This window comes from Anarhichas minor, unplaced genomic scaffold (assembly GCF_050575085.1).
Source record: "Anarhichas minor isolate MPS153535 unplaced genomic scaffold, ASM5057508v1 ptg000006l, whole genome shotgun sequence".
NCBI classification, from domain to species: Eukaryota; Metazoa; Chordata; class Actinopteri; order Perciformes; family Anarhichadidae; genus Anarhichas; species Anarhichas minor.
In genome coordinates, this window is record NW_027466452.1 from 82,501 (window position 1) to 108,719 (window position 26,219).

Sequence of the window (26,219 nt, forward strand, 5' to 3'; positions counted from 1 at the left end):
AACAAGTTGCCAGCCGTCCCGGGAGTCTCCCTCCCACGAACACTTTCGTAACCAGTTAAACACAGTTGAATAAGGCGAGGAGAATATGCCATAAGTTAGAACAAATAAAACGTGTTACACACAGTTTAACGGGCCAGTGTCGGGAGTATTTCAGGACCCTAACCTGAGCCGTAGAAAACACTCCGGTGTCTGAATAACGTTATTGAACTCACCTCTGCCCGCTCCAGCCAACGCGTTAACAATTAAAACGGCAACAAAAAACACCGCACACAAGATAAGAACCACGATACGTGGCAGGCTGTTGTCCTTCATGTTGGTGCAGCTCGTCTGTGTAGTCCGTGGGTCTGCTGGTAGCTGTCTCTGACCGTCGGAACACACGCTGATGCGTTCACGTGTCGAGCTCTGTGTGAACGCCCGAAGCCTGGGAGCAAACGTTTGTAACAGACAAACGAAGTGAGGAGTTCACTGGGAATCAGACTTTTGACTGCCCATTTGTGATACGGTAACACTACTAACTGCACATAGGGCTTAAAAGGGCCTTTCTTCATATTGAGGATTTTGATGCAAGTCGCATTTCATTCAAATATCCACGTTGGTTAAGAACATACACTCACCGGCCACTTTATTAGACACACCTGTTCAATTGCTTGTTAACACAAATAGCTAATCAGCCAACCACATGGCAGCTCCTCAATGCATTTAGGCCTCTAGACGTGGTGAAGAGGACTTGCTGAAGTTTAGAACAAGCATCAGAAAGGGGATTTATTAAGTGACTTTGAACATGGCATGGTTGTTGGTGCCAGACGATCTTCAGGCTGATAACACCATGAGGAACTGGAGGAATACAGCTCAACAGCATGTACATTTTCTCTGGCCATGTTGTGAGATCACATTCAAATATTGGCTATGGTCATTTATTGGCTTCACTTTGAGGAGAATAGATTCAAACAAACAGTCATAGTTACTTTTTACATACTTAGTTCTAAAACTATAAACAGCAAAGGCGTACATCACCAATTTGACACAATGCTCAGTTTACACATAAGGGCCTGTGAAATGAGTTGCTGCACACCTCCAGTTTGAGGTTGAAGAAAAAACTATCATAATCATCATATGTGTACATGAAATTTGACCTCTGCATTTAACCTATTTTAGGAGGACACTTTGACATGTGGAGCCGGGTATCGAACCCCCAACCTTGAAATTTAAGGACTCTTTATCATGTGGAACCGGGTATCGAACCACCAATAAGCTGGGATCACAACACACACAGAGGGAGAGCGACTCCATCCTCTACTCAGGCAGACATTACTACACCATGTCTTTACATATATAGTAGTTTGCTTCCATATCAACGCTCTGTATGTCATAAAGAGCAGCTTTAACAGTTAGCTTGTGTTTTTCTGTTGACTTAAATTGGCACTAGTTATAGTCAAATATGGACAAGTTTGAAGCTGCTCTAACTGATGTTTTTGTCTGCTGCCTGGTTAGAAGGTAAGATACAGTTGTAGCTGATGACACCTGCCTGACGCAAGCTAAAAGAAGCTGATTATATAGTAGAATTCTTCATTGCTACCAGCGGCCACTTATAGTCATTTAATCCATTGTTCTATTAATGTGAGCAGCATTAAGCATGTCCGTTTTGGAAAACATCTTCATAAACCCACAGTTGGATGAGAAAGCAGTATGAAACGCACACACACACTACTGTGGTATATCTCGTTACATGCAGCTGCTGCTCTCCAGCATCACTGTCCCGAGCTCCACTCTGACTCTCCTATACTGCATCCAGGTCAAACTCATGTAGTTAACCTGGCCCCCTTTGATCCTATTAACTCTACAACCTGCTGTATCTCACATCCTCCATCGGCTGCCTCGACTCTCTGGAATTGTACACATTTGTTTTCTTTTAGGAGAAGTGAAGTGGAAACTTTGACTTCAATAACTACAGAGAATATACCTTTAAACTTCAATATTCATGAATTGCTTGTTTGAGCCTGCACATGGGATCTGTTGACTGTACTTTAATTAGTCATGACCAACAGCCCCAAAACAGGTTTCAGCTTTTGGCGATAAAATATAAATTGACTTAAAGATTCATTGCAACAGCCTCTGACGTGTCATTTTTTTATGTGGTTGTTTGTATCAAACGGTACATCCACTACATCCAGAAGTGACACGTGTGTGTGTATGTTTGTTAAGAGGCCTTTGGTTGGCAGTCCTGAGTCTCGATGCTGCTGTTTTCATAGTCTTTGTGTACATCCAGTGGTCCATACAGGCTCTCCAACACAGCCAGTACTCTGCTCTGGACACAATCCACCTGCTCTACCGGACAGTATTCATCCAGACTGGACCTGAAAACACACACGGTAACAAACCCATTGAACCTTTCTCCCTTTACTCCTATACCTTGAACAAGATAGGCTTGAATTCAAATTTGAGCTATGCGTGGCTGTATTATTTACCTGGACATAGTAACAAGTGTAGGTTTGGGCACAGCCTTCAGAAACAGCTGTACAGCTGAGATTAGTCTGTCGATCTCCTCATCGGTGCTGATGTGGTGAGGCAGCTCAACAGTGTCACAGGTTAGACCCGCCTGATGGACCTGAGAGAGCAGCAGGGTTGAAGGAGGGGTGAGTGACAAAAACATCAGGAGGGACGGATGGAAAAAGCAATGGAGAGTCAGGATGAGGGGGACAACATGGAAGAGAAGAGAAGCTAGGAGATTAGATAGAAAGTGTGAATCAATACACTCGTATGGAACTTGATATCTATCATTTCATTTGAGTTATCTATGCCTTTACTTTGAAAGGCACTGTACTATCATTATCATTACAAAATCATTTCTGAATGTTTCATTTACATCACATAAGTTAAATGTCCAACTGTCATTTTGAGTGAGCCCTTCCCTCCCAATGGTGCAGTCTTTAAGGTCTTCATCAGGCAAACCACCCATGATCCTAAAGTAATCTCTGTACATACAAACACAGGTGAGTGAGTGTCTTTACTGTCTACTGGTTTCTCTCTCTGATCTCTGCGTTTCACAGAGGGCAGAGCTTAGACATGCACATTCAAACACTCACCAGTCCACTACCTTGTTGCTCTGGCTATTAATACGAAGTGACACATTGAGATACACAGTCATTGACAGGTGATTCACAACTGTAATCAGCCACTTGAGGTTCACATCTCTATCAACAATTCCAGTAACAGTTGATGTAGCAGTGGCACATACAGTTGTAGTACATAAGTCAGTTTTTCCCCTACCATTGTATGAGGGGGGTGCCCCGCCCCCCCTTGAAGGTAAAGTTAATTTTGTTTAATTATATTTTCTATATAGCGCCAGATCACAACATCAGTAATTTAAGGTTCCCTTTCCTATAGAACAGGTCTACACCGTGTTCTTTTATTAAACAAACTAAACAGCCTTCTGTTATTGATCTTATTGACACGACATGTCATTTCTGTGGTCGCGCGTTTACAGTTCTCCTCTGCTCTCTGTATCGCGCACGGCGGAGTTCTGCCCCGATGCGCGCACACAGGTGAGTATGAAGGTATATTTGTGTCTTTATTACGCAAACAAAAAAATGTTTTAAAAGCAAATTTCTCGCACTGCAATCAAAAATCAAGTTTGTAAGTGAAAATATATAAACTGAGAATAATTTATTTGTTAGTTTTGCTTATGAAACTAGAATTTTTGATTAAAAAAATAATAATCTTTGGTTGCAAAAAAAAAAAAGCTTTGATTTCAAAACGAAAAGCTTTGGTTTTGAAACCAAAAGCTGAGTTGGGTGTAGTGGGCGGGGCATACGCTGCTGAATGTACCTGGAGTTTCTATTGGTCGGTTTGACTTGTCTCTCGGTATCTGCATCATCTAAACACAGACGGGAGGTTACGGTGACATGGAGGTAAGTTGACTGCTCTGTTTTGTCAAAATTATTTTAAATATAGCAGCACTTCACTTTGTTCTCATGTTGTTAGTGTCGTGGAGTCTCTTTTTAAGAATGACATGGAGGGCTGCTGTGTTGACATTTAGCCCCACTGTGGGCTAACGTTACATGCACCTGAGGCATCTATGTTAGCTAAGGTTAGCTACACATGTATGACACAATTTAAAAAGAGACTCCACGACACTAACAACATGAGAACAAAGTGAAGTGCTGCTATATTTAAAATAAGTCAAACTGACCAATAGAAACTCCAGGTACATTCAGCAGCGTATGCCCCGCCCACTACACCCAACTCAGCTTTTGGTTTCAAAACCAAAGATTTTTTTTTCAACCAAAGATTTTTTTGTTTTTAACCAAAGATTTTATTTTTGGAACCAAAAATTCTAGTTTCATAAGCAAAACTAACAAATAAATTATTCTCAGTTTATATATTTTCACTTACAAACTTGATTTTTGATTGCAGTGCGAGAAATTTGCTACCTCTTAAGCCCAAGCCCTATTTTTAGCCCTCTGCTCGAAAATTGCATACACATACCCATAGAGAGTCCAAGCCCTAACTACAAGGTCTATTTTAATAATTGTTATGCTAGAATACTGGTAACACTTGTGAGATGTGTTAAATTGTGGAAATATTGTGTATATGTTACTGGTTAATAACTGATACACTTATGGCACAACTGAAATTGAAAAAAGTTCAAGTTTCGCCTGAAAAAAAGCACTTTTATTGAACTTTTTTTTTTTTAAATAATGCCTGGCTTGGCCTAAAACTACACAAAAGTCATAGAACAACACGTGTTACATGTCCCCACAACATATTTTACTTCGATTGAGTGAAGCAGGCCAGCATACATGGTCATAAAAATAAAAATTTTGATTTTTGGAACCAGCTGTTGCATTGCTGTATACTCATTTTATATACTATATAACTACATATTAACTATATATTCACTTGCTTTATCACTAAGAGTGTTCAATACATCATAATAAAGCAGTTTGCAATAATTTTCAGCCATGTTCAGTTATTTCCAGATGTCATATGTGTCATTCATGAAAAAAACCTGCTCTGACTCAGTGTGTATGTGAGATTTGTAAGGCCTGTGATTGGCCGATTTAGGTATATGACACGTCGTTGGGTCCGGAATAGTCCATTGAAAGCCGTCAGGGGTGTTATTTGGAATGCTGAGGGACATTAGTCAGTAAAAATCTTGATAAGGTGGGCTTGACCCCCATGCGAAAAATAGGTTGGTCCAGGCGAAGAATGCGGGCCATTTTCGCATGCCAGGTCACAGCACGTTCATTTCAATGCAGGCAGACAGACAAGGAAATACACTACAGCGCTGCAGCAGCTTTCAATGGATTAACTGTTTTTTTCTGGACGAAAATCGCCAAAAGGTATGTAGATTTTCAATTTTATTTCTCGAGAGCAGTGTGCGGTTTCTTGGGGTTTGTCCTGTGACCTTTGAATGCTTTGTCGGAGGTCTATTTGGACACGCTGTGTCGACGCCGCATCGAGCCCTCGTGTGATTTCATGTATCCATCGGCCATTTTCGCTGCCGGCTTTGTGATGAAAGATGAATTTCTGCTGCATAGTTGGCGGATTTTTTGCAGAAAAATCCTGATATTGTGATAAATCTTCTGTGTATTGAATTAGTTTGTGTATACTGTGTATAATTGCGTAAAAAGACCGGCATGATGATTTTGCTCGGACTTTTTTTTTTTTTTCGGTATTTTACATGTCTGGGCCATTTTTCATATTATTTGATGAAAAGTCCATTCGGAATCTCGGTACCGGTACTGGAAGCCCAATTGGGCTTCGCTCGGGCTAAAGAGGTTAAAACATTTTTTTTTGTTTGCGTAATAAAGACACAAATATACCTTCATAGGTGAGCACACTCCCACCAGCGGACGGAGAGCGCGCGTCGGAAAATATGTCGCGTCAATCAGCTGAACAGCAGACAACAATATCTGCGTTTTTTAAACGCTCCCATGTGGTGAAGATGCAACACTCGCTCCCCTGCGAGTAGCAGCCGGGGTCCAAGTACAGAAAGCAGAAAGCCCCCCCACAAGCAGCTAAAGTCCAGTCACCACCGGAGGACCGGTTTTGACCCAGCTTGGCTGTCAGAGGGGAAATACTCCCCCTGACTGTACAAGACTGATCTTGGTAAGTAAGTAAGTAAATACATACATTACATACATGCATAAATAAATATCAAGAGGCATGGAAATGTTCTTCCAGAAGCCCAGAAAGATACACTGCAGTGACAAAATTGTGGATAATTGTCACAAAAAGAAATGGTCCGATGTTTAGTTCAATGTACAGTTCAAATAATTGTTCAGTTGTTATATTGACTGCTGTCATTAAAAGAAACACATGAACACCGTGATTCCTTTAAGTGTTTGTGTCCCCCCCCCCCCCCAAGCTGTAAACCTAGGGGAAACACTGTAAGTGCATGAACCTTCTTACCATTTCATAATCAGGGCACAGATTTCTCGACTTCAAACTGGAAACCAGTTGGGCTAATGGAGCCATGCTGAAAACACATGGGAGAAAAAAGGAAGGTAACAAAATGGAGTGAGCTACTGAGTGTCTCGCATATAGGGAGTAAAGTACAGGTGTTTTCACTTTGTTAGACGTGTTAGACCCGTTCTCAGGACAGTGTGGGCGTGTACAGAATGTACTTGATAACATCTCTCTGACATCCACCATCATTACTACAAGCCCTTTTCACAGGAGGTATTTTGCAACCTGCAGTTCTGAAAATAGAACCCGACGCCAAAGTGGTGTGTTAAAGCTGCATTCTCTCTAGTGTCCACCAGGGGGCGACTCCTCTGGTTGTATAGAAGTTTATGAGAAAATGACTACTTCTCTCTTGATTTATTACCTCAGTAAACATTGTAAACATGAGTTTATGGTCTCAATCTCTAGTTTCAAGTCTTCTTCAATACAGCATGATGTTCATTTAGTAAATGATGGTCCATTTAGAGTCACACAGACCATAAAGCAGAGGATGCTTTAGGGCGGGGCTACTGTGATTGACAGGTTGCTACTGCTACCAGAGCCGTATACAGCGTCTCTGCAGTCCTAATATGGTCAGTTCTATTCACTGGTTGCAAAAAGCCAAGACGGCGAACTCAAACGGCAGTCTACAAACCAATCCTATATACAGTCTACGCTATTTTGACATATAGTAGGACAAGCACGGTTTAGTTGCTTTGCCACCTCCAGAAATAGGAATGGATGGATTCATTTATTCACTACTTGTCCTAAAACCCGGGAATGAGTTTGCATTTTTTTTTAGTGCTGGGCAACGATTACAATGTTTAATCGCGATTAATCGCATTGTAATGCGCAAAGTTCAATAATGAATTCAAAAGTAGTGTATTGCGCACTTATATTTTAAAAGTACTGCTATATGAACAACAGGGCAATAACATTTGGTGTAAACACTTTAAACACATCAGGTTGTTGTTAGCAGCAGTGTTCTCTTTACACAGCAGCAGTTCTATCTCTTCACTATCTGTGCTCAGTGTGTGACTGTATGTGAAACGTTCCACTGCTTTGCAACATGAACACAATGTGTGTCTTGTGTCTTCATGACAGTCAGAGCATGTGAATGCAGCTCTACTGTTCATCACTATAATGCTGTAACTCCGAGGTGATGATGGTGACCCAGCGATGTCCAGTAGTCCCCAGTGAGAGCAGCAGCTGCTGCACGTTGTAACGCCGTCGCTTTAGTCGTCCTCTCCTTTCATACAACCCGTGTGTTCTTCTGGTGACGGTGCGTCTTGAGGCTCATACGTGACGTCATTCGTTGAGATCCTAAAGGTGCGTTCACACCAAACGCGACGTGAACACATCTTGAGAACGTTCCTCAGACCGACTTCTTCCACAATACTAACCTGCAGTTTGTCTCCACTTCTCTGTTGCATTTGTTAGCTTGTCTTGCTTTAGTTTATCTCTACTTCTCCCACACACTGCATCAACGTAGTCTGAAGACTTCCTCCACTGTTTGTTTGGGTGATTTGCTGCATCAACGGTGTGTATTGCATTTAAATGATACTTCAGACTCTAAGTACTCCGGTAATAAGAAAATTTGCCTTTGCAGTGGTTACAAATAGCTTTGGTTCTATCAACTCCGCCGTCTGGAAGAGATTTATAATGAAAATATCCATGTAAGAGTTCCCGGTTCATGTGAGCGCTGCAGCAGTCTTAGGCCCACCCCAAATGCTCTCATTGGTTGAGACGCGTGATGACGCCAATCCTGACCAACATCCCGCCCCTCCTGTGACCCATGGTCTGTCTGTCTGTCTGTGTATTCAGAGCCAGTGAGCAACGGACTTTCAAAATAATACATTTTTAAAAAACTGCGTTAACGCGCAATATAATAATTGTCGGCATTAATTAATTAATGCGTTAACGCGATAATAACACGTTAACTTGCCCAGCACTCGTTTTTGTACTTCCTGAGACACTTCACTGAAGAAGAGCCATTGTTGTCATTTGGTCCATCTTTGCTTTACCTGCTGACAAGTCAAAATGTGCTGTGAAAAAGGGTCCACGGGGAGATTTCTGTTGCTCAATTTCATCAGCTTTGCTCACTGTCTGTGATGTAATGAGGAACTGATGGGTTTTTTCTGACCTGGTGTATAGAAAACTTTTGCAGTGACACACAGTCCTGATTGAAAGTTTGTGCACATGAGCCAGTGAAGAAACAACCGTTTTCACAGGTTAAGTACATTCCCCTATGATAAGAAACTGAATGAATGTGTAATATCAGCAAAGTGTCCCTCTGATGGTTACATTAACATCCGTGCTCAGGCAGCATGTTGAGGACTTTACCCAGGGTTGCTGGCCCAGCGTGTCACCGTCTCGTCCCCATCATCCTCGAGCAGATCAGCAAATGCTGCTTCCAGGTCTTCTAACTGATGTACACGACGATCCACACACTCATCAAGCGCCTCCTGCGCGCGCACACGCACACGCACACACACACACACACACACACACACACACACACACACACACACACACACACGTGTTACAGAACAAAGCACTAAAACTATACTACAAATTATTCTGTACCGTCATTGTGGTATGACTCCTTATATACAAATCTATATAGAATACAACACTACTATGTGCTCCTAAAGGTAGCGGTACGAGTATAGATGGTATAAGTTAAGTCAGTCAGGTTGCCAAACCACACCAGTATGCTACCAGTGAGGTTGCTCTCTATATGGTAGCCTGATGGAACCAGACCAGGGCATTTGTGGACATTGCATCATGTTTTATGTTATAGTCTCTGTTTGATGACACAAACGATGTTGAGAGACCAGCAGACTCCCTCCATTATTAGGTTATGCGTTTGGTCGTGTGTGTGCATCCATGCCTGAGTGAGTGTGCACCTCTGTCTTTATCCACTTCAACTGTGCCATCGGTGTGAGAATGCTTAGATAGTCCTGATGACCAGGTGGCCCCTTGCATGGTATCAGTGTGAATGGGTGTGAATGGGTGAATGGCATGTAGTATAAAAGCGCTTTGAGTGGTCGGAAGACTAGAGAGGCGCTATACAAGTCCAAGTCCATTGATGAAGTGTATTATACGACGACTTTGAGCACATTGCTTGTATAACTTTACATCGTCGCTTGTTTTTTTGTAGCTTGACGTCGCTGGTTGTATTCGTTCAATAACACAATACATAAGTGGTCGTTGCACACATACCTGGTGGAGATCTGCAATCTACTGAGTGCACCTTTCTTATTTGCTCATGTGTTCAGAGTTATGTGTAATAGTCCTACTGTGTGCGTGTTAGGTGTGGACTGTATCATCTTTGGTTAGAAACATGTATAAAACAGTCTGACCTCATCAGCATCAGGGCTGGGTCCTCTGAAGTTGTAGAGCTCCTTTAGGATGTCGTACTCTTCCTTGACACAGACAAGACAGACCGACAACATGGAGCAGAGATCAATTCAAGGTTCCATGTATTGCATTTTAACTACAGAGGGATCTCTGTGTAGCACGACATAGTTATATATGTGCATACACATTTGTTGTGCTTCAGTCTATCAATGGTATGTTTTTTTTAAACTAAATATGATAAAAAGGTGAAAGACTGGATCTTTACCTGTGTCAAAAATGTGAATTTGGGGCATAATAAGACTATGCTCATCAGCTTGAATTAAATATATTGTATTCTCTTGTAGAGAGCGGGGGCACTGAATCACAATGGCTTTACCAGAGATCAGGTTCACATTGCCACCTCAAAAATAAACCTCTTTTCTAGGTAGACACTTAAATTACAGTTCATGACTTGGCATTTTCCATATATGTCCTTGAAGAAGAAAAACACATCCCTGTCATGGTTTTCATTTTTTGGGGGGGGGGTTAAACTGTTAGTAGCAATCTATGACAAAATGATATGCTTCTTCTACATAAACTACAAAAAATATGAAAAAACCCCAAATAAATAAAGTATAAAGTTATATTTGTTGTATCTTTGTCATATAAAGATATAAGGGTAATATGTGTGCTTATGTTTCCCAATGTCAGGTATCTATTTGATCATTTGACATGACGTTACATTGCTAGTTTTGGCGGTATCTATCACATCAAATTTCTGCTTTGACAGTTCAGGTTCTTTGCTTACAACTTAACAATTATTACACACATTTTAATTTCCCATTTGTTGAGTGAATTCAATCATTAAAGGGTAAATTCGATATTTTTTTTAACCTGTCTAACTAACCAATTGGGACAACAATTTTTGAAATTGGTCCAGTATTGAGCCAGAGCGCTGTAGACAGCAGCCACTCACGGGCTGAAATGTTATCCTATCGGGGCAAGCTGGCACTGGTTATACTCTCCTCCAATCACGAGCATTCGTTCGCCCACTGTAAATTTGTTTTTGCATAGACGGCCAATCAGGACGTGCCTACCCACATACGTGCGGACCCTACAGTATACAAGTCAACACACCGCATCGTTTTTGTCTTCAGTGAACGGCGATTTGCCACATGTCTGCCTGTCATGTCCCGGCCACTTTGCCGGGACGGATCTTCCCGACGCCTCGGCAGGGACATGAATAGAGCGGTGATGAGCAGCAAGCGGATTCAGTTGAGCGCAGAGAGGGCTCAACAGAGCAGAGATGACATGTATATGGCAGGGTGCATCTCGACGGAGAGGGCCGTGTTGCCGAGGCCCCACCATGACGTGACGGTGAGATATTTAGCCCCCTCCCTCGTTCCTGTTGTTGTTAATAAAGCTGATGTTGTGAATGTGTTGCATGCTGTTGAAGTGTTTTGATTAAAACAAATTACATTTTTCAAGAGCTCAATACTCTACTCTCTCCGGCTTCCCATGACGTCTTGTTGAATTCACCTGAACCGAATATACGTTCCGACTGCCCAGTGTCAAAGCACTCAAACACACACCGGCCGTTTCAGCCCATACCTCCCTCCAGCTTAGACCTGTTGTCCCCAATCAAGACAGACAGAGGGGGTTTGTTCTACATACTTCCTGGTTCCAAAAAAGACGGGGGAGTTAAGACCTTCTTCTTTAAGTGTCTTGCCCAAGGACACATAAATATGGACTAGCGGAGCCGGAGATCGAACCGCCGATCCTCTGATTGAAGGACAACCCTGCTCTACCACAGTCGCCCTTGGTGTTCCTGATAGCTCCAGGTCACTGTGGTACGCAGAAGTGACTCAGATGATGGTGGTCCAGAGGGACAATAGGCACATTGCCCATTATGGGTCGTCCTCTATAGGCTTGGCTCCTGAGAAGGACAGGCTGAGGAGGGCTGGTCTGACCGTACAGGTTGTGCAGATTATCCAGGCGGCTACAGCTGGATGATAGAGGGCTGTCTCATGTCACTGTTAAAGTGCATGCAGTAGCAATTTCTTGCTGCCACAAGGGTCATTGCGACAGACCTTTCGTTGGCCACTCTCTCATGAAAACTCTTGGTGTTGTCCATTAACACAGCTTTGCTGCTTGCGCTGACCTCCGCTAAGAATATGTGAACTAACCACCCTGTCGGTGCACCCCAGTTGCTTGTTGCTTCGTGGTGACCGTAGTGGGGCTACTCAATACAAATCCCTACATTGTTGACATGGACTTAAGAAGTTCTTTCAGGTTGACGGTTAGACACGAATCCAATACAAAGTCCTTCTCCTCACTCATGAAGCCCTCCACAATCAGGCCCCCTCCTACCTCTCCGACCTGCTCCACCACCACACTCCATCCCGTCGGCTCCGCTCCTCTGATGCCTCCTGTCCCTTCCACTCAGGACCAAGCACCGGACATGGACAGAGCCTTCTCCAGAGCTGCCCCCTCCCTCTGGAACTCCCTCCCCAAACACACTCGAGACTGCACTGACCTCTCCATGTTCAAATCACAAATCAAAACCCACCTAATCAGAACTGCTTTTAATGTGTGACCGATATTATGTGTTTTACAATTTTAGTGTATAGCTTTCTTTTATATGACGATTTTAATGTAAAGTGTCTTTGAGAATTATGAAAAGCGCTCAATTAAATAAAATGTATTATTATTATTATTATTATTATTATTATTATAATACAGATGGATGCCTTTTGTCTTCCACCCCAGACAGGGGACAGGAAGACATAGTTACATCTGCTTTGTCAAGTTCATGCATTGGCATGTTATTTTGAACATCTCTTTGTGTGCTGCAAGCCTAAAGAGACCCTTCCACTGTGGTCTGCGCACACAGCAGTGTCGGCAGCTACTGTATGTTTGCTGGGAGAAGGGCCGATGCCTTGCCTGTTCAAACGCTTCTATCTCTTGAACATGTCGGCCTTTTTTTAGGGTCTGTGCTCCTTGGGACAACACAAAAAGGGTGGGTGGTGTGCAGGGTCTCTACCGCTTATCTGTTTGATCCTTCAAGGGTTAGGTCATGGGTCTACTAGTTCAGTTAGGTACTACCTGGGTTGGCTGGGGCCCCCTACTTTTCCGCCGTGGTGGCCTAGGTTATAAAGAAGTAGGTTGGCTGTGGCAAACGAACCTTTAGTCGGTCAGGATGTGTGGGGTTGGGTCGATGTTATGTCGCTCCTAAACCGCTCCCTAAAACAGGTGTAGGATGTTGAGCGTTGAGTGTGCTGCCTTATACACTGTGGTGGGTTCGCACATCTTCAGGTAGGCACATCCTGTACATTTTCGAACTTGTGCTTGTGATTAGAAAAGAATATCAGCCATGGAATCCAGTAGAAGACTCCATCTGTGCACTAGGGTTGCAATAATGTAACATTTGTTACTTCAAGGAGTAAAAGTGGTAGGACCGGCAGGGTAAAGCAATCACATCTGCGGTAAGGAGCCACTACAGAACTAGAGGTGTATAAGTGGGATATACCTGTGTGTATAATTCCTTGAAGGGATTCTTACATGAGAAGAAATCCAAATCAATGTCCAAGATGTATGGTTCTGTCTCACTAAGAACTGCAGAAATTCTTTTAACAACATAACTGGTGGACCCTTCATTGTCATCATCATCACCCAAGCTCGACATGTTGCTGCTCTCTGCTGCTTGCTGTAAGTCAGTACATCTAGAGAGGGGCTCAGAGCAGCTGGCCTCCCCAGCTTTAATGCATTCTGTACGGGGTCTCTTGGCAAACCATCCCTCTGTGTCCTCTTCAGTTTGCTTCCCTGAAATGTCCCACAGAAAAGCAGAAAACAGAGTCAAATGGAAATGTTATTTTTCAATGAAAACTTCAAACAATATTAAATGAGTCAGTTGATTTAATTAATGTTCAACTCAACTAGACTGTGTACTTATGATCTGCATATGATATGGTAAATGCAGTCTGAGCAAATAACCCTGTTAAAAGTGTGCACCCCCCCACAGGTGGTAGGGAACAAAACCATTTCTGGTTCGATATCTAAGTAATCCAATTACTAATGCCTCTAACTCTACTAGAGTTAGAGGCATTAGATTAGAGACCCCGACCTGTCGACTTTCCACCTGACCTTAGTGGCTCATTCCACACCTGTAAGTGACCAGTGACTTGGTTGAATAGGATTGACTTTGACCACATTCAGACGGAGAGGTTTAGAGTTCTCCAACTGCTTCTCCGAAAGATACAGACCGTCACTGAGGAAGTAGTTGTCTGTACTTGTCACCCTGCACAGAGAGTAGAGAGCAGAAACACAGAAACAAAGTGAAGTTCATGACAAACCAAAGAAGGACAAGAAAAAAACAAAACTGTTCTACTTTTAAAAGTCCTGTACTTCTACTTAGGTGTTTACAATTATTCTGGCTGACAGACCTCAAACCAGGCTAAAGCTGGGTGGAGCTGTGTTGGAGCATGGCACAGTGGCACAGCCTCGGAAACAATTTAGGGTGAATTGTCTTGCCGAATCGGGATCGAACCGCCGACCTTACATTACAGTCATTTAGCAGACGCTTTTATCCAAAGCGACTTACAATTCAGATTCGATCTACACCGTAGGCACAGCTACTGGAGCAATCTTTTCGGGGGGGTTAAGTGTCTTGCTCAAGGACACATCGACATGCGACTAGCGGAGCCGGGGATCGAACCGCCGATCCTCTGATTGAAGGACAGACCTGCTATCCACTTAGCCACAGTCGCCCAGTTTATAAATTCCTGCTCTACCTGAGCAGGAATGAAGTCGCTCTCCCTCTACGAGTGCTGTAATTCAAGCTTCTCTGTGCTTTGATTTTGTAGCCAGGCCGGCCAAGCGTGCCTTTTAGTGCATGTGAGCGTGCCCAACTGGCTAGCTCATGTCCGCTGCTTTGCAAGGTGCTCATACTGCGATTACAGCTGATAATGCCGTCACGCCTGACGTCGTCGCCGCAGATGTGTAGTGCCCACCCTCCAGTTCCCCCCCAGCTGAACACTGTTAGCTCAGTCAGCACTTTTGTTATGTTTGCGCTGTTAGCACCATTAGCTGCTAGTACCATTAGCTACTAGCCCCAGAGTCAGTAGTCACCATGTTGAGAGCCATGTGGGGGGCAATAGATATGCTCTGAATTTTGTATAGAGGACCTTTTATAAAGCAACAGAGGATTTCATACCCGCTGGACTAAACGCCACCAAACTGCCCGAGGAGGAGAGGCGAGATGGAAGCTACGCTAGCCCAGCTAGGACCTAAGGCTTCTCCATTACCTAGCCTACTCCAGGCTTTCTGATGTCCGGTCGCAGAAAAACAAAATGGAAGAAGGCACTTCTTTAATGATAAGATTCTAACTATTTGAGACAAAATTAATAATCTCCTGCCCTCAACCAGTACAGATGTATCCTCAAATATAGGAACCTTAGAAACATTGTAAACCCAGATAAATATTTAGACGGCTTTTCTCCCATCGACCTTGACCAATTGATTTGAACACTTTCTACGTTTAAACATTCTACCCATCTTTTAGACCCCATCCCGACTAGACTGCTTAAAGAAGTTTTACCGTTAGTTAGCACCTCTTTACTAGATATGATCAACCTGTCTTTACTAACAGGCCATGTACCACAGTCCTTCAGAGTAGCTGTAATTAAACCTCTTCTTAAGAAGCCCACTCTCCATCCAGAGGTGTTGACCGATCTCTAACCTTGCCTTCCTCTCTAAGTTCCTTGAGAAAGCAGTAGCTAATCAGTTGTGTGACTTTCTACAAAACAATAGTTTATTTGAAGATTTTCAGTCAGAATTTAGAAAACATCATAGCATAGAGACAGCTCTGGTGAAAATAACTAATGACCTTCTAATTGCCTCAGACAAAGGACTTGTCTCTGTTCTTGTCCTGTTAGACGTTAGTGCTGCGTTTCGACACCATTGACCATCACATCCTGTTGCAGAGACTAGAACATTATATTGGCATCAAAGAAACCGCACTAAGCTGGTTTAAGTCCTATTTCTCTGATCGATCACAGTTTGTAAATGATGAAGCCTCGATGAACACCAATGTTAGTCATGGAATTCCACAAAGTTCTGTGCTTGGACCAATCTTGTTCACCTTATATATGCTTCCTTTAGGCAATATTATCAGAAAACATTCCATAAACTTTCATTGTTATGCAGATGATGCTCAATTATATATATCGATCAAACCAGATGAAACCAATCAGCTCACTAAACTTCAAGCATATAAGGACATAAAAACCTGGATGACCTGCAACTTCATGTAAATATTCTACTAGGCCCAGAACACCTCCGACATCAGTTATCTAATAATATAGTTTCTCTAGATGTTATTGCTCTGCATCCAGCAGCACCGTAAAGAATCTCAGAGTTACCTTTGATCAGGATTTGTCTTTTAACTCTCAGATAAAACAAATTTCTAGGACTGCCTTTTTTCACCTACGTAATATTTCAAAGATCAGGCACATCCTGTCTCAAAGCGATGCAGAGAAATTAGTTCATGCATTTGTTACCTCTAGACTAGATTACTGCAATTCCTTATTTTCAGGCTGCTCTAATAAGTCTCTTAAATCGCTCCAGCTGATTCAGAATGCTGCAGCTCGTGTACTAACAAGAACTAAGAAAAGAGATCATATTACTCATGTATTAGCTTCTCTGCACTGGCTCCCTGTAAAATCTAGAACAGAATTTAAAATCTTTCTCACCTACAAAGCACTAATTGGTCAGACACCATCATGTCATTAATAAGTTTATAGTACCATATTACCCCACTAGAGAGCTACGCTTCCTAAATTCAGGGTTACTTGTGGTTCCTAGAGTCTTAAAAAGTAGGATGGGAGCCAGAGCCTTCAGTTATCAAGCTCCTCTTCTGTGGAACAAGCTTCCAGATCCAGTCCGGGGGGCAGACACCCTCACCACATTTAAGAGTAGGCTTAAGACTTTCCTCTTTGATAACACTTATAGTTAGGGCCCGGCTCAGGTCTATAGTTAGGGCCCGGCTCAGGTCTGCCTTGGACCAGCCCCTAGATATGCTGCTATAGGCCTAGACTGCCGGGGGACTTCCTAGGATACACTGAGCTCCTCTCTCCTCTTCTTCTGTGTGAATTCATGTCTCATTAATGCTCATTACGAATTTTGCTTCTTCCCCGGAGTCTTGTGCTTTCTCGCCTCACAGGTTTCCATGGATCGTGGTTAAACCTGCACCATGGTCGTACCTCCTGCCATGGCATCTATTGCACTTCTGTCCATCCTGGGAGAGGGATCACTCCTCTGTTGCTCTCTCTAAGGTCTCTTCCTCTTTTCTCTCCATTAAATGTTTTTTTTTGGGGGAGTTTTTCCTGTACTGGGAAAGAGGATGTCGTATGTGTACAGATTGTAAAGCCCTCTGAGGCAAATTTGTGATTTTGGGCTATACAAAATAAATTGAATTGAATGAAATAAGACTCCTGGCTAACCCAGCAGCGGGATGTCGATGACTGTGACCCCATCTCTACAGAGACCTGGCTCCATCGACGGGCGGAGCGCAGAACTCCAGTGGGACGAGAGGAGGTGGATTTAAACACAGTCAAAGTTGATGGACCATGTTTTCCTGATGTTGAATTTTTTATGTTTAACAAGCTGTCCAGAGAATTGTTTTTGTTGCCGCTGTTTACATTAATTATGATGCAAATTCCAAAAATGCATTAAAGGAATGCGCTACGTTTTTTAGTTTTGTCATGTTATTCTTGTGTTGTAAATGGGCTACAACAGCATTTCGTTGAGCATCCCTGTGTTGCAAAATGACAATAAATGATCCTTGAATCTTTGAAGTGTTCCGCTGGGTCTGTTTAGTGCATGTCCTACCTGATGGTGGTGGTGGATGAGTCTCTTCCTACAGCCATCCTGTGCTCGCCCTCTCTGATCTGCTGGGCCCAGTATGGATGCAGCCACACCACACATGACACATGGCCGGCATAGACCATGGGCATTATCCAGTTTTCTATACTCAACTCACTGAAAAAAACCCACAAAGAAAACATACAGTGATTGGTGAAGTCCAACACAATGTAACATTTTGCCTTTAAGAACAGCCATCCATCCATTACCTACACCCACATGTCCTGTGCAGGGTTGCAGGGTACTGGTGCAGTCAGTGTAAAACATCTTACACACATCCTACCAGAGTAGACTTCTGGTCTACATGGGAGAATAACCTACACCTCTCTGAATCCTCTACTTCTTGGCCTGCCTTTCGCTTTACGGCTGCTTAATAACCGTTTGAATTTGATATCACCCTTTGATTAACAAATTTATTTTACATACAGCATATTTTCTCAATATCGCTTCACATTGTAGGCAAGTTCTGTTTTTTTTTTTTACTTTCTCTTAAAACACCGGCACGAAGTATGTCAACACATCACCTGTTGAGTAACATAATGTTAGATTCAGGTGCATATGTTGGTTGGGTGACGGCTTAGCGAAATATAAATTACCTATTTTTTTATAAACCAAATATTGAGCTTCCCATTGGTGTGCTCTTTGTTTGTGAAAAAGTGCAAATGTAGTGTTTGAATATGATGACCTCACATATTTTTGTCCATTAACTGTGAACTTGAGCAAACCATTTTTTCTCCTTTCCGTGTCAGGCGGGAAACTTTACTTCCATTCGTACTATTCATCCATCCTTTCTATGAGACGAAATATATACAAGGACAACACGAAGAAAGCTTCTAGACATGAACAAATGATCCACTATTCTGTCAATATAGCATCTTTATAGGTGTATAAACATGTATTTTATAAGCAGATTTCTGCACATGCAAGCCAGAGAGAAATGTCTTCCTATCCTAAGACAACACACTTCACATCATCATGCTGCTGCTGCTGCTGTTAGTCCATTGAGCCATTGAGCTGTTAGCTGCCAATCATTGACAGTCACTTGTCTGTCTCCATGAATTCTTATCTGAATTTTGAAACATTCCTCTCCCTCTCCTCCCTCTAAAAATATCAGTCAATTTGAGGATATGATAGCACCCAACTACTTTGGTGAACTAACTCTTTAAAGCTTTCAATCCCCCAGCCATGGCCGTGGTCAGAAATGTTAGCTCTATGATGTGCAAACATCATGTCACAGAGGTGATAACATGGCCACATCATGGCTGTGATCACTAGGGAGGCACCGACGGCATAATTCTGGACCGAAGTAAAAATTGGGTTGTTAGCTGCTGCCAATGCTGATGTTCTGGTTGTTATTTATTCCCCTTTTGTGGCAGGGAAACAAAGACATCTTCATATTAAAAGAAATAGCTGTTTTAAAGTCATTCAGCATTTCATGACAGTCTTTGAATGAGCACAACAAAATGTATGAAACAACTTTTAATATAACCTCCTTTCACAGGAAAACGCCCTTTAGCTGCTACACTACTCATGAGAAGAACGGCTGGAGAGCTCCTGGCTGCCTCAGCTGTCTGTCTAGACCCACAGGGGACGAGGGTGGCCTGACGTAGTGGGTGCGTTAGGCTTTTTCGTTGTCGTTAACTGTTGGCTCTGTAAACGGGAAACAAACAAAGTGGACTGAGTCACTAGCGCTGAACTTATTTATTTACATTCAAAGCTCCTTTTTGATTTTGGATGAAGTTTGAACGAGGGTGAACATTTTGTTTTTGAAAGGCGTAAAGCCAACATATATGGATTGGAACAAAATATTTTAGTTTTGAATATGATTACATTTGTCTTTTATTATAATTTGAGTTTTTGACTCGACACAGTCGGCGGCTGTAGCACTCACGGTACCGCACACGTGTGTGTGTGTGTGTCTGTTTAATCATTAAAGGAGACCTATCGTACAAGTTTTTAGGTTCATTGTATATTATTTTAATTTTCTACTACAACATGTTTGCATGCTGTAACGTTTAAAAAACAGGTCCATGACAGCCAGAAAATCACAGTGGTGGACAGCAGTGGATTCCACAGAGGTCCGTGTGTGGGGCCACCAAGCTAACGGTGGTTCTGCAGGACCACCAGGAAACACATCAAGGCTTTGGGACCTCTGTTTACGTAGAAACAGGACCATATTTTGATCAGCTGTTTTTTAAGGTGTTCTTTTCTGACACTTTGGGGGTCTGTAGACACATATTGATGTTTAAAAGCCATGAAAAAGTTAATTTGCATAATAGGTGACCTTTAATGAACAGAACAAGCTTATAGAATGGAGAGAAAAGATAAACAGACACACGACACCGAATGTCAACACACAAAAATAGTGTTTTTTTTCCATTTGTGTTTTAATTTTCGTTCAGAAGGCTGAACCTGATCTGCTGCCACACTGGAGACTGGACTGACCAGACTGAATGAGGGATTCCCCAATCCTGCAAGCACTCACTTCACCGGGAGGAAATCCCGCAGAATGGCTCCCTCTGCACCGGCAGCACTCTCTGACCGTAGTGGTCACAGACGCTCCACGGCTTCTAGTAACACATCCCATCCACAGCCTACGGTAATTGTTTTCGTAATCTTGCACGCTGTAGCTTTACTCCTTCATTTTTCGTTGAACACAACATTGCTCTCGTCATTGATCCATAATACTCCCACATGGCCGACTTTTTCTTTCACTTTTAGTTGTAAACAAACCACATGTGCGCACGACACCCATCGTCCTGCCAGAGTCATCCCCAACCAGTGGCTTCTTCTCCAAATCAGCAGCAGGTAACTGTTGCCCCAGACAGCCCGTAAATAACCAGCAAAATGTAGCCATCACAAAATTGACCCAACAGATAAACATCAGCCACTGTCCATCGGCATATACGCTGACATTCATGGGCAGCAAGGTGAACAGCGGTAAACGTTGACACATTGATGCATCCCAAAACTTGGATTGTAACCGTGTTTGAAACAAAATCCTACCTGAAGAGTTTCTCCTTATCAAACACCGTGTCAGCAGACATGTTGACAGGGATGAGCAGATCAGGATGGGAGTCTAAGTGAATCATCTTGATGTTCTTCAGTGGGAGATGTCTCGATGCAATGGCACGATAAATATGACCCACCACCTAGTGAAAATACAGTCAAAGAAGCAGTTTTCAGATCCTTGACACATTTGTATGCGATGAGTAAACTGGTATAATATCTAAGCTCTTTGAATGCCGTTCATAAATGGACTTTCTAGTCTGTGAAGAACTTCACATAACATGTCATTCACTTTTCAATGTATAAAAGCAACAGCAAAAAGCGTGAAACAAATATGTTTATAGTATTTGTTGCATTAGAGATATTTGGGGCCCGAGCATGAACGTGCCAGGGTTGAAAGGTCCCCTACTGATTCTGTAGAGATTATTCATTTTCTGGTCGTCTTTGAGAGGCTGAGGATGCTCCAAAAGTTACACAACTGGCACACGCTTCAGAAGTGGTGAAAATAGCAAGGTCATGCAGTGGATGGGCTCGGGCGTGGCCAGCAGGCTCCATAGCGCCCAATCACACGCCATGATTGGGGCAAAGTTCCTTTGATGAACATATTTCATTTATTTTTGGGAAATTTGGCCTGAAGCAAGTCAGCCATGTTAGATTTTGTCCATTCATTTTCATTAGAGGACTTTAGGATGCACTTTGTACCCATGTTCACACAAGTGATGATTTTTCATGTTGTAAAACACGTATTTCCCCCCGATCACTTTTAGCCTTTGAACACATTTTTGATGCGTTTGGTAAACTCACTCACATCACAACCTGTGAACATCGTGAGAACATACAGCGATTGGGCTCATGTATGTTTCGGCTTAGTTGGGACAGTTGGAACGCGTATTGCTCTCATGATTTTAGACATATTTCATGTCGGCTCTCATTCCCAAACGGAAGTTGGCCGTTATGAATTTTGTGCTGTTTTCATGTATTTTAAGCAAACGTCTCTAAGGTTTATCAGATTTGTTTCAAATTTGGTTGGTATAACCCTCCGGCTATTGTGACACTAAATTGCAAAGGAATAGTTGACAATGAGGCATAAACACCTTTAAATCAAGCTCTATTTTCCACTTCTCTACCCACTCAAGACCATATTTACTGCCATCCCGGTAATGGAAATCCACCTCCATCAACTTTTTGTGAGTAAATCGTAAATTGGCCCGTCCCTCTGAGTGACACAATGTTTAAGAGACATTTCATTATGTCGTGGGCGATTGTACTACGTTTGTCCTTCTGCGTGTTTTAGTCAGCTGACATCTGACCAGTCTTTCTGTCTTTGCTACAGTAACTGCAGAGCTTGCCATGTGGTGATTAGCTAAAGGGAGAGTGGAAGGCTAAGGGGTTTGGTGACAACAACACTGACATAATAGTGACACAACTGAAAATATTCATGTGAAAAATGCCAAAATTCATGTGAAAAATGCCAAAACAGACAGCACACTTGTTTCATCCTGACAATGTATGTCGCCTTTCAGTAATTGCACGCTCAAAGCCTATACACTACTTAGTAATACACCATGGTTTATTAGTGAATGTAATTTGTGTATTAAGAATCTGAATCTGCAAGTAGCCTCACGAGCAACTAATATTGACAAATGTAGTGAAGTTAAAAGTGTGTGAGGAATTTAGGTTTAGAAGTGTTTGTTAGTAGGATTTATAGCACCCCTAGAGGTGGATGGTAAAATGTCAGGAAGTACGTGGTATGCCACATATGCTTGTAAAACATGTCAAAGTATTTGGAACGCCACAAGAATACTTATCAAATGTATAGTATGTTTACAGTATGTTTACCGTAGAAGTGTTGAGCCATAAAAGACAATCATTGAATGTAGGGCTGGGCGGTATGACCAAAAATGCATATCATGGTATTTTGTAAGATTCTGGTGGTTTCACGGTATATCACGGTATTTTTTTCCCGCGTGAACGCATTAATTAATTAACGCCGGAAAGAACCGTCCGGTCAACCGGCCAGCAAGCGGTGAACAGCTGTTTGTGTGGCATGTCTTCCGTTCCGTCACTTCCTGTTTCCTTCACCTACATTCCCCTGGGTCCTAAGTCCCTCCATGTACAGCTTATTATCACCCTCTATGTACCAACGTACATTTATAACAAATACCAAACATATTACGGTAATCAGCGTTGCATATGTGTCCGACCAAAATACCTTTTGTTGTTCAGTCTTTGTTCATCCTGCATCGCTCTTTTCTGTTCTTTAATGTAACGTTACTGGAGCGACAGAGCCTCTCCCAGCTGTTAGCAGACTGTTGTTAGCGAGCTTTACCCAGCATGCAGTTCAGCGGGGAAATTTTATAAATGTACAATTATTAGTGTTACAAATTGTTTGTGTCGCAAACTGTTGTGTCGTGGTGTTTTGCCCTGTTAAAGAGCGTTAGTTGTGGGTTGTTAATTGTTATTATAAAGTTATGACCATGACTAGGGTTCCCTCTCAATACATTTAAGACAACTAGCTCAGACTGCAGCGCTCTTAGCGGCGAACAATATATTTTGCTGCCTGTTGAAGAGCGACAGAAGTTGCCTCGGCTGTGCATGACGGTATATGAAAAATTCATATCATACGGGAAATTAAAACCGGTATACCGCCCAGCCCTAATTGAATGTATTAAACTGTGAAGAATAGCCAAGAGACGGACAGGGATTTTGAGACAGGGATTTCAGGGACCACCATCGCCACAGAAGGAAGTCCAACCGGGGCCCAACAGAGGGAGGGACACGCAGAAGGAGCGACGGACCAAAAGCCAATAAGTCACGCGAGGGCGGTCAGCTGACTGAAGCCAGGAGGTGGAGTCAGCTGGATTTAAGCCAATTGTAACAGAGACAGACATTTTGTGGATGCTTTACGGACTATGAAAGGAGATTCAAAGGAAGAATTCGTTCAGTTTCTTCACGTTTCATCCTGCAGGTATCAAGCTTCCTGGTTGGAACGTGTGTGGACTCTTTTCCGCGGATCATATTTCCATCGATGGTGTAAATAATGTAATTCACTTTGCAATTGTTTTAGCTTCTGTAAGATTAAATACTTTTGATCATAATTTGAACAGGCTGAGTTTTTGGCACGGCTGGGAGACGTGCGGCTCTCCCACAGTTTCGAGAGGTTCCTGAACCTAACAAGTGCAATACCTCCCTCTGAGATGTAGAGGACGACAAGATGGAAAGTGGTAATACTCTCAAATAGGGACTGTGCTAGAACCTTCTGAGTCTCTCAGAGTCCTGTGGGAATCACTGGTTTCTTGAGGAGCTGGACACTGACAGCTTTACGTCAATCACACTGTTAGGGGCGGGGTTTTCTGATATTGTGTTTAAAGCCACTGAACTACACAATTTCGTAAGACATTTAGACAGTGTGTCTGCTACTTGGAGCACATACTCAATTCTCTCTCTCTCTCTCTCTCTATATATATATATAAATATTATATATAATAGATTCACTCTGGGGCTAAGGGGCTTTCACTTTGAAAAAAACTAGGTCCAGTTCTAGTTTTGTCCTACAATATCAAACACACCAGTACATACCCCTCTCATGAACTCTGAAGCCCTTTAGTAAAATAAAGCGGTTGCTAACAAGTGGCTAAAGGAGACTAGGAAAGGTCATCCCGCTGACTAGTCCACCTTCATAGCCTTGTTGGGTAAACTCCCACTCATGCAACCACTGTTTAGTTTGTTTAGAGCCTAAGATTAGCTTTTTACTTTTACTTCTTGCATTCAAAAGTCATATAAGTGGAAGTCATTTGTGAAGATTATCTTGCCCAACAAAACATGATAGTATCACTAACTATTGCCACAGAGCTGATTTTCTGCCATAATCTAGAAGGCGTTTTGTCGAGAGAACTGGTGCAGTTCTAACAAAATATGCCATCCCTGCACCAAACTAAAACAGGTGTAATAGCACCCATTTTGACTTGTTATTGGGTAAACATAGGTTCAATTAATAACCTTATTATGAAGTATGAAGGGCATGCATGAGAAAAGTAATAGCACATATGTCCGAATAAAGTAACGTTTTACGTTTGAATGAAGTTTCTACATTGAAAAACCTGGAAGGAGTTACATGAAGAGAAATTAATCATTTTTTGTAGAACATTTCGCACCAATAAGCTCCGTGAATATGAGTCAGTGAAGCTTCCAGCCTTGCTGATAGCAGGCCAACCGAACAAGCAGAAACAAACCTTCATTAAAGCTGCAAGCAGCGATGGTTGCTTGTACTGGTGGAGCGCTGGTTGGCATGGCCAGGTGTTTCCGTGACCATCACATACTCGCGCACGAGTTTCTGGAAATGACATATTGCACATTTTTCCACCACTTCCTGTGTGCACTTTGTGGCTCTAGAGAACAGGAGTGGAACATGCATTGTGTTGCTGTGGAGGTGTACACGGTCAATGGACTGGACATGTAAAGTCTTCCCACCACTGTAGTGTTGGACCCCACATTGTACATCAGATGATGTTTGTCACATCACGCTGGTGCCTGTTGCCAGTAGGTGGCACTGTGACTATGCGTCAACACATCTCAGAACATGACTCTGATCAAACATGTAAAGCATGGGGCAGGTTTGACCTGTACAGTCAATTTACCACAGCTCATTGGTTAATGACAGATCATGTGAATTGGCCACCATGCCAGGGAAAGGCCGTTCTATCAAAGCTCAAACTTGAGAAGAGTTTTCATCTCTAAAGTCTTTAGATCGTACTGAACTCATTCTGAAGTCAGTCTCATACATTCTCTAGGAGGCTGCATTAAAGTGCAGCTATGGCATTACAAATGAATTCCAGGTTAACTGTCGATATAAAAAATACCTTCATAATAATGAGCAGTAATGTGGAAGTATGTCGGTACACAGTAGCTGTTACACAGTCGGTAATAAATCAGGGGACGTTCATCAACTACGGAATAGCTAGCTGGGTATGCAACACACAGGAAGACATTCTGCTGACAGCCTCAAGAGACAACGCGTATGTAATGAGGCCAGGCTTACATCGTGGTGGTCCTCCACTATCCACACCGGCAGCTCCTTGTAGCACCTCTTCAGCGGCACGCAGCTCATTATTACCGGACAACAGCGCGTGTTTAATCCACGACGTGATTATTACACGTGACTTTAGCTCAGTAACGTCACGTCCTAGCGCCTCCCACTCAAGCACGTCGTTTAGTCGCGTGTTTGATTGAAGAACAAGCTGGAGCCATTAATGACCACCGGAAATAACAGCGAGCACTGTTATTCTGTCCGACTAGAAACAGGAGTCAGGATAAAAACATTGGTTCCTAGTGTTTGTAATAAATAGCGGGGACATAGAACTGTAAACAGTAGGTTTATTAAACTTTCCAGCCTGAGAAGCATTACACATGAGAAACAGTTGACTTTCTACACGACTGTGTAAAAACACACCATAAGATACAAACTATAGAAAAGCAGATAAGCATATATTCATTAAAATGAG

At 42.6% G+C, this 26,219-nt stretch overlaps 2 protein-coding genes across 4 annotated transcripts in view; both read right to left on the reverse strand.

Moving 5' to 3' along the window:
• LOC142934211 (uncharacterized) overlaps window positions 1–394 on the reverse strand; it is a 20,123-nt gene extending 19,729 nt beyond the window's left edge. The window contains exon 1 of the mRNA XM_076078687.1: window positions 213–394. Within this exon, the coding sequence (XP_075934802.1) occupies window positions 213–312 (100 nt within the window). The 5' untranslated portion in view covers window positions 313–394. The remainder of the gene's footprint in view (window positions 1–212) is intronic.
• Window positions 395–898: 504 nt separating this feature from the next.
• cunh5orf22 (chromosome unknown C5orf22 homolog) lies at window positions 899–25,980 on the reverse strand. Of its 3 annotated transcripts, XM_076078706.1 has the most exons (11): window positions 25,757–25,980; window positions 24,951–25,051; window positions 20,716–20,861; window positions 17,677–17,826; window positions 13,953–14,086; window positions 13,319–13,611; window positions 9,813–9,875; window positions 8,791–8,912; window positions 6,415–6,481; window positions 2,466–2,605; window positions 899–2,354 (listed from the first exon to the last, which is right to left on the reverse strand). In XM_076078706.1, the coding sequence occupies exons 2-11, from the start codon at window positions 24,954–24,956 to the stop codon at window positions 2,198–2,200; spliced, it is 1,278 nt and encodes a 425-aa protein (XP_075934821.1). In that variant the 5' UTR covers window positions 24,957–25,051; window positions 25,757–25,980; the 3' UTR covers window positions 899–2,197. The 3 variants fall into 3 exon arrangements, with proteins under 3 accessions (XP_075934821.1, XP_075934815.1, XP_075934829.1); XM_076078700.1 differs by lacking the exon at window positions 24,951–25,051; XM_076078714.1 differs by lacking the exons at window positions 24,951–25,051; window positions 25,757–25,980 and adding an exon at window positions 22,931–22,952.
• Between the last annotated feature and the right edge of the window lie 239 nt (window positions 25,981–26,219).